The following is a 12,557-nucleotide window of genomic DNA, read 5'->3' on the forward strand; positions in this document are numbered from 1 at the left end:
ATTAATCTGCTTTGGCAGTTCAAGTCATAAACAGCTGGTTGGATTGTTGTATTTCCAAACTTTCGGGTTTTTGTTGGGGGGGGGGGGGTTAACATTGACCTAAAACGCAATCAGTTTCATTTGCCATGCGCGTGTATTTAATATTTATGACCCTCTAGGTACAAGGGGCATTTACACATTAAATAATAAGGTACCCACCTGCGTGTCTGTATACTTCATGTTTTTAGATAACAGCAGTAGCCTTCTGATCGTGAAATTACTGACAAGCTTAACATTATCGACTAGAAATATCACTAAGGAGTTGTCCTTGGAAGTGGATGGCGAAATTATTTAAATATTACGTCCGTAATTCTTAACTTTTATTCAAGTTTTGAGTCTTTCGTAAACAGCGATTTACGGAACACTTGATCTTAGGTGTGTGATAGATTTAGAGTTATCCTATCCGAATTTAGTTAATGAACGAGTAAAGACTTAAGATAACCGTGCGTTTGACTTGTTGATGCATGGATCGTTCTCTTCCGTGATTGATATGGGGTTGTCTGGTGAGTAAGAGGTCACTCTCAACAAATTCGTGTGACATTGGTTTTATATCCGATATTGTTAATATTTTACACGTAAATAATATAACTCTTGGCGACCTATTGCAATTTGCATGAACTATTCAAAATATAACCTGTACAATTTATGACGTGGCACTCTTTTACAAGATAACTTGTTGACATCGAAACGAAAGAAGTGGTTTACAAGAACCTCAACGCTACCAGAGAGCTAATGACAGGGACACAGAACGCTATGAATGTTCTCCAAGATATCTGTTTTTGTTCATCTTAGTATCTCTTGGGATTTAAGTAATTTTAGTCACTTCCCTCAAAGCATCGATACCACGCCTACTGACCCATTCAACCTAATTATTCAGACATAAATTCTCTGCCTGGATCGCTGCTCGAAAAGTTCGGCACGGTGTTGCTATCTGAAGGCGTTGTCTCGACTGCGTTTCTGGTACAGAGTGTTTGCGTGAGTACAACAATGAATTTCCTCTTCTCTATCAAATCGTAATCATTATTTTGTATTGCTTAGTAGTAGGTTCTACCATGAGAAACTTTACGTTCGTTGATGGCATTTTTCCAGAGCAACTATGACATATGCTAAACGACAAATTCGGGTTTAATATCCACATCATTGATAGACAGTTAATGCTTGACTGTGTGATATCATCAATGGTCCCCAACATGCATGGACAGTTAGTAATATCTTTAACTTCCTTCACAGATAATTTACCCTACTGTCAGAAATTTCGATCTCACAACTTATCAATTCAACTGGATTATTTAGCTGTTCTGTACAGTCTTGTCGGAGTGTACAACATCTAAACATTGGGTTCGACTGCTCATTTTTGACAACTTGTGTACTTCTGGGAACACTAACAAGCAGCGGGAAGATTGAAGACCGAAGTGATCTCTTAGTTTGCAGCAACTGTGACCGTCTGTATTACTCTCTGCCCTGGTCTTAAACAATGAACAGTGAAAGTGAGTATTAGCTTGCATGTTAGTTGGAAATACTAATGATGCGACCTTCAGTAGGGTGTAAATTAAGAGAATACGCCTCTGGGACAGACATTTACAATGCTTTTTTGATCAGCTACATACATGGTGGGGCTCATTTTGAATATCATGGAATACATAAAGTTGTCCTCCGGCTCACGTTTTTAAGTTAACAGGTAAATGACGGACATTTTGAATTTTATACATTGGTGAGTTTAAGGAAATTTGATTCCATAATATCAAAATCTGCAGGTTAAGCCCAGACTTTTGTTCTTGATTTTTAGAGAGAATAGTTTAGGCTTTTGTTGTTGAATGTTTCAGCAAGAGTTTAAGTCTTTCGATGACGAGATGTATACTACCTTAACCCTTAGCAACTTAAGCATTTCTGTATATAATAAATTGTAGTTCGGTACACACAAGCTCTTAGGCGAGATCGAACTGATAACTTAGAAAAGATTTATTTAACACACACAATATTAAAATGCATGAACCGTCTTATATCTGTCATAACGGGATTTATTAATACATTTTTGATATTTTTGAATTCGTTTCTAATTCCAAGAAAAAATCTATAGTGTCAAATATCGATGTACAGCGACTGCGGCTCTATGTACAAGAACTTTAAAAATCCATTATCGTTCACGACATATTGTTTCCGGCAATGCGATTATCATTCTTAACCTGATATCTGATGATAGTGGAAGTAAACCTTAAACCTGAATGCACCAATCAAAACTCAATCGGTTATGTTGATACGATTAAGTCGCAGAGTTTTCTTTCTATGTTAATACGATCTGTCGATTGAGATGGTCAACAGAATGTGGAAAAGCATATTTCTCGAGTGTTCTCGTAAATACGAAATACTACATGAATTCATGTTACATCCACGTTGATAGTATGTCAATACATGTATAAACAGAATTAATACGATATTATAAGGGAGTGGGAGATGAGAAAAATAATCATCTCCGGCGGAAGCTTCCTCCTCAAATTGTTACTTGACTCCAACCTTTTGTTGGAATTTTGCTACGTTTCTCATTTAAAGTTCGTTGCCACTCTGTACGTCAATGTTTGAACAAGTATGCATAGAGTGTGCCGCTTGATAAAACTCTGAGAAAGGGCTTATGGTGCTGTAGATAAATAAAACAGGCAAGATAAACGACACATATCGCGTTATGCAGTTAACCCTATTTCTATTTTCGTATTCAAATCTACTCACGCTGATTGCAATCGACGGGGGATGTTCCCATGACTAAATGTTCATTTTGGGACAGAAATATATTTGAACGCAACATGTATTCTTCGCCATACAGGTCCCTAAATGATACATGACCTACGACATTACTGATTTCTGCGGTTTGTGAAATGTATAACAACTTGACCATGAGAAACAACTGACATATGCATTGCCAATTTACTGGCTAAATCGGACAGAGAAACTCAATCTTCAGCCGTATTCATATTGGGCTTACCGCAAGAGACTTTCAATTATTCCGTATCATAGAGTATTTTAACTGCACTTTTTAGGCCTCACAATTTTTACAGCGCCGTAGCGAGTGCGTATTGCAAAGTTTGTAAAGTACAAAAACCTTATATTGTCGTGTTTAGCCAATTGCAGTGTGAACAGTCGATCTGTGAGACCAGACGTAGATGAATTTTTGACATCCATTTCCAACATATTCTCAATATTATATATGCTAGTCACATGGTAAACTATTCCAAATACCTTATCTGTAATAAAGGTGTATAAATCGCTTAACTTTTCAACTTAGCCAATATTTACTTTGAATTATTAGTTCCAATCCGCTGGAGAACTATCTCAATATCAACATGTACACAAGTACAGTAAAATACCTTCAACATTCCGTTCTGCTGTCTAAAATGAATCATGAATTGAAACATAGCAGGAAGGAATGTGAAATAAAAGCTGTGTTTCGCAAAACATCCATTAAAGGCCTGATCCATTAAAGGCCTGAACTAAACAATATTGAACAAAAACGTAAGTTCTCTCGCTCCAGCCAGGAGCTTTAAGAAGGAAATTTTCGAGACGATGTACATAGCAAAACATAGGTACCAGAACAAAAAAGGTTATTCTCCGCAAGAGCATGATAAAATGCTGAAGGTTCCGTGCTAAGTGTTTGGCCCTTCCAAAAAGGGAATTCTCAGCAAACAACAAACAACCTCGCGATCCGATTGAAAGCCTAAATATTGGCACAACTGTAACTTTGAATAACCTCTCGGAACAGTGTCGACCCTCCCTTGTATGAACCCTGCACTGCTCATGGACAAAGTCCTTGTGATTGTGAACGAAATGCATAACTATTGAGATATAAATCGTTCACCTTTTCCCACTCTTTCGCACTTTAAAGAAACACAGTGACTTTGCTTCGATTCAATAGTGTAATCTTCCTCTGTGCTTGTCTTTTATCTCACTCAGACAGTTTCAACCGAATAGCTTTACATTAAAATTGTTAAGTTTTAAAAGAATAACTAAACTATTTGCCTACGGAGTGCTTTACGTTGTATCTTATGGAATGTCATTTCAGACAAAACGCCGAAATGTGTTCCTCTGTGTTACCCCGGCAATTACAAGTGGGACAAAGCTAAGGGTAAGCTCGTTGAAAAGGAGAAGAAACGAGAGCAGCTAGTGGTGTGTGAGGACGCCATGGAAATCATACGCTCAATCGACGGTCCCATTTGCACTGTTGCTGTCACTGGTCCTGCCAGATCTGGAAAATCATACATAGCAAGTCAGCTTATCGAACCAAGGCCACAAGCCTGTGTGTTTAAAACATCACATACACAGAATCGCCAGACAATGGGTTCGTATAACCCCTCTCTCTCTCTCTCTCTCTCTCTCTCTCTCTCTCTCTCTCTCTCTCTCCGAGTATAAGTTAAACCATTCGTATGTATGTATGTATGTATGTATGTATGTATGTATGTATGTATGTATGTATGTATGTATGTATGTATGTATGTATGTATGTATGTATGTATGTATGTATGTATGTATGTATGTATGTATGTGTGTATGTATGTATGTATGTATGTATGTATGTATGTATGTATGTATGTATGTATGTATGTATGTATGTATGTATGTATGTATGTATGTATGTATGTATGTATGTATGTATGTATGTATGTATGTATGTCTGTCTGTCTGTCTGTCTGTCTGTCTGTCTGTCTGTCTGTCTGTCTGTCTGTATGTCTGTCTGTATGTATGTATGTATGTATGTATGTATGTATGTATGTATGTATGTATGTATGTATGTATGTATGTATGTATGTATGTATGTATGTATGCATACATCCATTAATACATGCATCAAGTAAGGTATGGATATGTATTAATGCATTCTGCATGAATGCATGCATGGATGGCTGTATCGATGTATGGATGTGTGTATATATACGGATGGATGATGTGTTTTGAAAGTGTGTACTTCTGGAGATGAATGGGTGGATAGATCTATGGATGGGTTTATGGACTGAATGATTGATGGAATGATCGTCGGATGAACAAACAGATTGACGAACAGAAATTAGAAGTGTGCAAAACGCTGACAGATTTATTGGTCGCTTGATCTATATCATGTTAAGTAAAAAAGTGTGCAGGTAGGTGAAGGGGTAAAAATTATAATGGAACTCAATTTTATTTTACACGAAAAAATAAAAGCAAGACGTAAACGAAAGTTAAAATTCGAATGAAAATCCCGACGACACTAAATTTCTCTTTGAAAACCAAACAAAAACCAACAACAACAAAAAACAAACAAAAACACCTCCAAAACAAGCCAAAAAACCCACATCGAAATGAAAATCTTGAGGGAAACAATTTTTTTATGTTCCAAGTAAATAAAAATATGTATATATAAATCAAACAGGTATTACATTTTATTTTGTAAACGAAGACGTCTTTAGTTCAAAAAACAAAAAGAATAACAACGGTAATGAAACCTTAAGTCAAAATGGCCATTAAAATATAAGTTACTTAATCATGAAACGAATAATAAAACACAATAGGAAATTCAATTTGAATTTTAAAAATGTAAACTACAGTAAGAAGAGTTGCCAAGTTAGTTTAAAACATTAGTAACATTTACAAATGATTTTTATGATCAGTACGTGGGAGATCTATAGATAAGTCTTACATATCAGCTTAAAATAGTAACGATTCTGCCAGCGTTTTAAAGGAATAATTGTTTTAACAATCAAGGGCAATGTAAGCATAATGCCATGATGTATGATTGTGGTATCATAAATCGAAGTTGTATGACAGCGAGTATATCAACAATTGATCTTTAACCTTAAAGGAATATGGATGAGTACAGATGTGTTCAAAAAGACACTATCGAACGGAACAGAAGTTACTGTCATTATCCTTGACACAGAGGGACTTGATGCGCACAACGCATATAAAAAAGACGATATGCTTTTGTTTGCTCTGATGGCCTTGATGTCGTCTGTATTGGTCTACAACAGCAGTAACACCGTACGTGCAGAGGACCTGAACAAACTCAGGTATGTGGGTGAGAGAGAGAGAGAGAGAGAGAGAGAGAGAGAGAGAGAGAGAGAGAGAGAAAGAGAGAGAGAGAGAGGATTACGACGAATGTGTATTATAAATATTGTTGACAGTCCTTGGCTCCTTATAAAATGTCATTTTATGTTTGTACAAAATTATACGTGCTGCAGACGATGAAATTTTCTTCCCATTTCCATTGTTTAGTTGGGTAAATAGATACATCAAAGTGTTCAGTTGGAGCGGGAGTAGTCGTAAGAAGACAACCCTACTGGAAAATGAATTTATCAAGTTCTTCCCGAATTTCATGTGGCTTCTACGTGCCGTTACTATGTCATTCGTGATTTCTCAAGACGATGAAGATGTAAAAGTTGACTTCAAAATTGCCTATTGGAAGAAGTAAGTCTTTCATGATTATCTAACATATTACCGACAATTACGTCCGTGATTTATGATTGATATTGTATAAGAAACACGATTGGAACTAATTTTGGATAACTGTATAGTGAACTAATGTCGGTTTAATTTGCAAATGTAAGCTCCTCTGCCTTTCTCTTTAATCAATGCATTCGTTTTTATGAGAAACTTGTTATTGCGACATTCTGGTATAGTGCGCCCAACACTTCGAGAAATGTGAAAAATATAAAGAGCCAATTCTCCTAAATGAGTTCGGAACGTGGTACTTGGTGAAGTGATTATTTTAAAATATAGAGAAAGCATGAAGCATGAGTCTATTATTTTCGCGTTCCTTTACATTTTATCAGCATTAATTCCTTGAAATCTAGGACTATGAAGGGGCAGGACAGTAAGTATTCTTAACAAACAGAATTTGAAGTATTGGTAACAGGAATAGGCAACCAAAGGTTTAAAACTATAACTGACATTGTCAATACCTAAATTCACAGGTATTGAAACAAGAGATGGAAGAGGATACGACCGAAGGCGTGGTAACGGAACGCAACGCTACTCGGAGGGCCTTGTTAAAGTCTTTTCCAGTGCTCGATGCGCTAACGCTTTCCACGCCATCGATAGAAAAGTCAGTGTTAGAAGAAATGGACAAAGGAGAAAATAAAGGGAGCTTAAGCAAGACTTTCCTGGCAGACATCGATGTTTTCATAACACGTTGTGGTACACTCATGAAACCAAAGAAGGCATGGCCGCATGATGGCAACATTAACGGACACCGTAAGAATATTTTATCGTTTCTTTTTATTGACTGTACTTTGCCTGCCTGTGACGTTTTCTGGTCATCAGTGATTTTTCAATAATCGGGGGCTCGCGACGCACATGTACTGGTCGAAGAAAATGGTATTGACGTTTCAAGAGATAACATTTGCCAAAACTTCCCTCAATGAAACTTTCAACCATTCTTTACGAAATAAAAGAGCAAAATTGTCTCCGTGCAAAGTTTGGTACCTTAGGAAAAAAAATTACCGATATTTGAAATTCAAAATGGCCACAACCTCTGTTTTAACTCCATAAGGAGAAATACATTTTTTGATTTTCGAAAAGTGTAACGGTGAAAGTATTTCTTACACCAGGAGTTTTAAAATAACCTTATAAGTGGTAGACTGGAACAATATTTAACGAATAAGAAAACCCAAAAACCCCTGAGATAGCGAATATCTGTCACCTTGCTCGTTCTACCCGTACGTTTCTGTTATTGTCTTCACTAGAGTTTGCCAACATGCTTCAGCAGTACGTATCCAGGTTTTCGGAGACTGAAGTAATCAACGTGGATGCTGTTGTCCCAAGTGTAATAGAGGAACAGCTACAGCAAGTGGTAGATCTTGTGTTTACCGACTACCGTCATGACATGGATGAATACGCAAAAACAGCTCTTCCTTGTAAGAACTACGAGATCATCGAAAAGCACAATGATTGCATGTATCAGGCAATGAGAAAATTCAAAGAAAACGCAAAATGCATAAATGATGCCGATAGTCTACAAAAATACAGAGATGCATTAAAGGTAGGATGTCAAATAATAATGCATTGTTTTTGTTGGTATTATTATTATTATTATTATTATTATTATTATTACTATCGTTTTGGTTTCTGTTGTAATCATTGACGATGTTGTTGTTGATGTTGTTGTTGTTGTTGTTGTTGTTATTGATCATCATCATCATCATGAGTGCGATGATGATGATCATGATGTTATTATTATTGCCTTTGCTGTTGTTTTTTTCTTGTTAAAGACACTTAACGACAATCATGGTACAGCACGAACTTCCAACCATGATAATTTTATCTTACCTCAAACACATTCCTTTATTTTCGTTCTTGTATATAATCATGTGTTCCGTCTAAATTTTTCCCAGGAAGAGCTTGCCCGATACAGAGACGGTGATATCGTCGGTGGTTAGTTACGTATCATACTGGACCAAAATGAAAAGATGTCTGACGAATTTTGCAGACAGCTCGTTGATGAGCTGTTCCTAGAGATCTCGAAGCCAGGGAAGATGTACAGACGGCAATCGTCTGGTTCAAACATTGACCTTTTGAACGAACAGTACAAGGAGAGGGCACGTGGCCCAAAGATGTGGCATGTTTACAAAACTAAACTGGCTGCTGTGAGTATTTTTATATACATCAGGTTATATTAAATGTTCATCTGTGTTGTTTCTTGAATTGTATCCATGAACGGCTACACTAAATGAATGCAATAATATAATCGCAACGAAAGGAAAGTTGCTTCAACGTTTTGAAAGTTTCACTTTCTGATTTTCTTTAAGAAATATTCCAATCGTTCGCAAAACGATGTATATTGTCACGGCATAAACATGTTCAGTGTCTTTGCAATCATAGAACATATTTCAAATTAAATACACTAGAGAGTCTGATTAAATGCAACGAGTTATCAAAATGGTATAGCTTAAATGGCATACCTTGAAGTAACACGGACATTATGAAAATAAACAGTAAACATTGTCCTTGCACAAATTACGAAGAGCTTCAGGTAATATCTTTAATTTAAGTCATTGATGACAAAAACGGGATCATATCCTTGCAAGTGTCATATTTTACTGCATGTGCCATCTTAAATCGACGATTTACATGTTTGCATCACCAATGTTTTGTAGAAAATAGAAGATATGTCAACTAGCAGAAGCAAAGAATACGTATCTTTTGAAAATGATGCTGATCTCAACATGTATGTCAGAGAAAAAGCAGCAGAAATAGAGGCACTGGTAAGTAGACGCATATCACGTGACTAGATTAACGGATAGATTGTGCTGTATGTGGATGTTTAATAGATTTATTTGTAAGCTTCAGCTCTTTGCAAATAAGGTGTACAAGAATTGTTCGGTTTGTTTTTCGACAGGAAAAAAAGAGAATTAAAGAAAAGATACTTGCGATGGAGGACGAGTATGATGAAAAAAGCGTAAGTTTTATACCACTCTTACAGTGCCTTTCAATTTGATACGACAACTCAGTGTATCAGACGGACTCATTGCATGTGGAAACACAGTATCTCAGGTATCATAACACATTTAAAAGTCAATGACTCATAGATTTACAGCAAACAGTAAAGGCAGAGCATGAGGCAACTTTGTCTGGAGCCTGAAAGATAAACAGTCGATTACACTTGGTCGGCTATGTAACCAATTTTGCTAGTTCAGCATAGAATGGAAGAACTGAAGAGCTTTCCTTACACGACACTAAATAGGAAGTCAAAGATTTCTTGTTTTAGCTTTCAACGGAAACTAAAAACTGCTATCTTGTAGATAAAAGTACAATCCGTCTCATATACCGATTTATGACACCGAATTGAAACCCTCTGTAAGAGTATTGCTTTGAATTCTATTTTTGAATTTTTGAAAGGCCAAACTCCCAGATAAATATGAAGTTATATATATATATATATATATATATATATATATATATATATATATATATATATATATATATAACAGTATACAGATGACCTGCTAAATTACAGTGCTCTGAGCTTAAAGCAGGTCACTATAAATAATAACACAAATTACTTAAAGTAAAAACTAATAATGTTTGTCACTTGAACTTCATCCATCCTGTAATCTTCAGACAGGAGTGAAAAGATTCTTAGCACTACACTCTCATTTATATTCAAGATGTACCAGTCTATGTGTAGGTGGTTTAAAATTTGCCACATGATATGTGGTTTGGTGGCGACATTTTAAAACCAACTCAGACCGTTTGTTTAATAGCGAAGATATGTCAACATTGATAATGTGCAACTTTTCTGATTGCAAAAATTGCATTGCTTTCTTATGTTAAAGTAGCTTTATGCTTTGTCAATAATTGTTATCATTCTCATCAAAGTAAAATATTTACTGATCAATTTCATTCATTGCACCAAAAAATTAGCGAGCCATGATGGTTGAAGATATCAAAGACCAGATTAAACAATTAGAAGCCGATTTTCAAGAAAGAAGTGGCTCGACACGGGTTCAAATTAAAACACTCAGACGGACCCATGTAGGTATGGCAAAGGATCTGCATGTTCTTCTCGATGACATGACAGAAGAGAAAAGGAGAAACACGAGGAATTGACAAAAATACAAGAGGAAATGATGCGAAAGTCCTAATATCATTTCATTTCGTGTTGAAAACGTTGATAAAGTATCATGTATTATGTAAACTTAATTCTTACAATCCTTTCGTATTGACTAATAGGAAAGCAAATAAGGTTATATTGTTTTTAAAGTTACTGGTCTTCCTTAAATATGAGAAAACACTGCACACATGATGTTTATCAATATGTGCGAAATCATCTGTTGCTTTACGATTCAAAACTGAAATTCAATATCTTGTTAAAAATCAATTGACCATAAGTAATGTGTCTTAGATTTTCTGCATTCGCAAATCATTCTTTCTACAATTATAACAACATGTCATCAACGGAAGTGATTCCTATGTATAACTTGCGTGAAGCCTTTTTAGTTCACCGGAAAAAATTACCATTATGTAATGTTTCTTCGCTACACTACTCTAACTATTGTAGACAGTATGCAAGCAATGTTTTATTCCATGTTATTATCTTTTCCGTGAATATGCTATAAAAGAAAGTATATTTTAGTGTTTGTGTTCATCAAAGGAAATTCTACATATCGAATGATTGGCTCCTTTTACAAAAGTCATTTTGAGAAGTCATTGAATAGGGGTTTGATTTTTCGGATACCATGATGTCTTTGCGTGTAACTGTTTGGTATGACGTTGGACCTAAAATATTGGATAAGAGGCAGTTAATGATTGCTATTAATTTATGAGAAAAACTTATATCACGAGGCTGTGTGAAAAATCCTTAAAGTTGAAAATACGGTCTAGTTTAAACGATCATCGATTGCTTCACGCAATATTTTGTCAAACAGTATTGAGTTCTCATTCTATATCGACTCTGTATGTTACTCGCTAAATAGGGTTAACCATCATTATACTCAATAGAAAAGTTTGAAACAAAATACAAGTAACACCCTGACAACCGTTTTTTTTTAAATATAACATGGAATCTATCGAAAGTTTGTTACTGTGTTCAACATGAAGTAAAAGAACTGTTAAGTATATCTAGGCCTGTAAAATTTTTTGACTGCTTTAATTTTAGGATATGAATCGTCTTTAACTATTCTGTCTGGTTGCTACTATGACATTCATTTATTTTATGAATTGTAAAATATTTGACAGTTTGAATTTAAGGAATGGCGAAGTAAATAATTAATTGAAAACTCTAAAAATGTATTGCATTTATATCATGCAGTAACACATTCAGGAGCAGCATTATACCAAAGCAGAGTACAGTTTTCTCTCAGAGTTTTATTCTCCACACTGCGGAGGGCACTTTATTAGTCTGTATAAGAGGCTCAGTCAAGCTGTAGATCGAACTCAGCACAGGTGCAGTCAACTTGTAAAAATGCCAATTGACTGTCCGTAACTGCCCTTTGGTATTTCAAAAAACATGTGCTGACGCCGAATAATAATGCCCACTACTCTCCAGTAGCTATGGTCTGCCACTCCCCACAGTGACTCAAGTTCCTCACTACCATCTCCCCATTACTTACACCGCTTACTCTCCCTAAAGTTCTATCAATCACAATATTACATCCCCTTTACAATCTACAAGCCATTTTTCCCGCCTACGGTGAAAGCTGAAATTTCTTTCCTGTCCACGGTAAACATTGGCAGTTTTCTCTGCTCACTGTTATTTTTAACATTAACCCGCCCGCTGACGCACACGGTCTTGCTCGAACAGCTTTGTTGGCTTCACCTGTCGGCACTATTCAGGAAATATAGCATACTATAATTTTCCTCTCGGAGATAGCATTGCTGTTGTTGGTGTTTGCGATGCACATAGTGACACGGTAAGTTTCACCTCTGATATCCTAGATGACCCCAGTGTTAACCTAGATTGTTCGAGGCCAATGTACGCTGGCAGTCTCTCATGAATTGCTAGGCTAACTTAACGTTGCTGACCTCCATCGGATTCCGTGCCCTCCAAAGCATGCTTGTCAAAG

The 12,557-nt window shown here is 36.1% G+C and overlaps 2 protein-coding genes across 2 annotated transcripts; both read left to right on the top strand.

Moving 5' to 3' along the window:
* Positions 1–529: 529 nt before the first annotated feature.
* On the top strand, positions 530–8,432 carry LOC139125786 (guanylate-binding protein 4-like). The gene is made up of 7 exons (XM_070691881.1): positions 530–542; positions 4,088–4,291; positions 5,858–6,065; positions 6,271–6,427; positions 6,969–7,248; positions 7,740–8,035; positions 8,388–8,432. The coding sequence occupies exons 1-7, from the start codon at positions 530–532 to the stop codon at positions 8,430–8,432; spliced, it is 1,203 nt and encodes a 400-aa protein (XP_070547982.1).
* Positions 6,201–11,775, top strand: LOC139125820 (uncharacterized). The gene is made up of 7 exons (XM_070691924.1): positions 6,201–6,462; positions 6,969–7,248; positions 7,740–8,035; positions 8,388–8,639; positions 9,150–9,257; positions 9,392–9,451; positions 10,417–11,775. The coding sequence occupies exons 4-7, from the start codon at positions 8,463–8,465 to the stop codon at positions 10,600–10,602; spliced, it is 531 nt and encodes a 176-aa protein (XP_070548025.1). The 5' UTR covers positions 6,201–6,462; positions 6,969–7,248; positions 7,740–8,035; positions 8,388–8,462; the 3' UTR covers positions 10,603–11,775.
* Positions 11,776–12,557: the final 782 nt, after the last annotated feature.

Source organism: Ptychodera flava (genome assembly GCF_041260155.1).
Source record: "Ptychodera flava strain L36383 chromosome 3 unlocalized genomic scaffold, AS_Pfla_20210202 Scaffold_26__1_contigs__length_13983176_pilon, whole genome shotgun sequence".
NCBI classification, from domain to species: Eukaryota; Metazoa; Hemichordata; class Enteropneusta; family Ptychoderidae; genus Ptychodera; species Ptychodera flava.

What these genes read in the sequence shown, in the direction of transcription:
- LOC139125786 (XM_070691881.1), top strand. An exon ending in GAGGACCTGAACAAACTCAG is followed by an intron (nt 6,066 to 6,270) that starts GTATGTGGGTGA and finishes TCCATTGTTTAG; the next exon opens with TTGGGTAAATAGATACATCA. An exon ending in AATACAGAGATGCATTAAAG is followed by an intron (nt 8,036 to 8,387) that starts GTAGGATGTCAA and finishes AATTTTTCCCAG; the next exon opens with GAAGAGCTTGCCCGATACAG.
- LOC139125820 (XM_070691924.1), top strand. Translation starts at nt 8,463, where the DNA reads ATGTCTGACGAATTTTGCAGACAGCTCGTTGATGAGCTGTTCCTAGAG. An exon ending in ACAAAACTAAACTGGCTGCT is followed by an intron (nt 8,640 to 9,149) that starts GTGAGTATTTTT and finishes AATGTTTTGTAG; the next exon opens with AAAATAGAAGATATGTCAAC. An exon ending in CAGCAGAAATAGAGGCACTG is followed by an intron (nt 9,258 to 9,391) that starts GTAAGTAGACGC and finishes GTTTTTCGACAG; the next exon opens with GAAAAAAAGAGAATTAAAGA.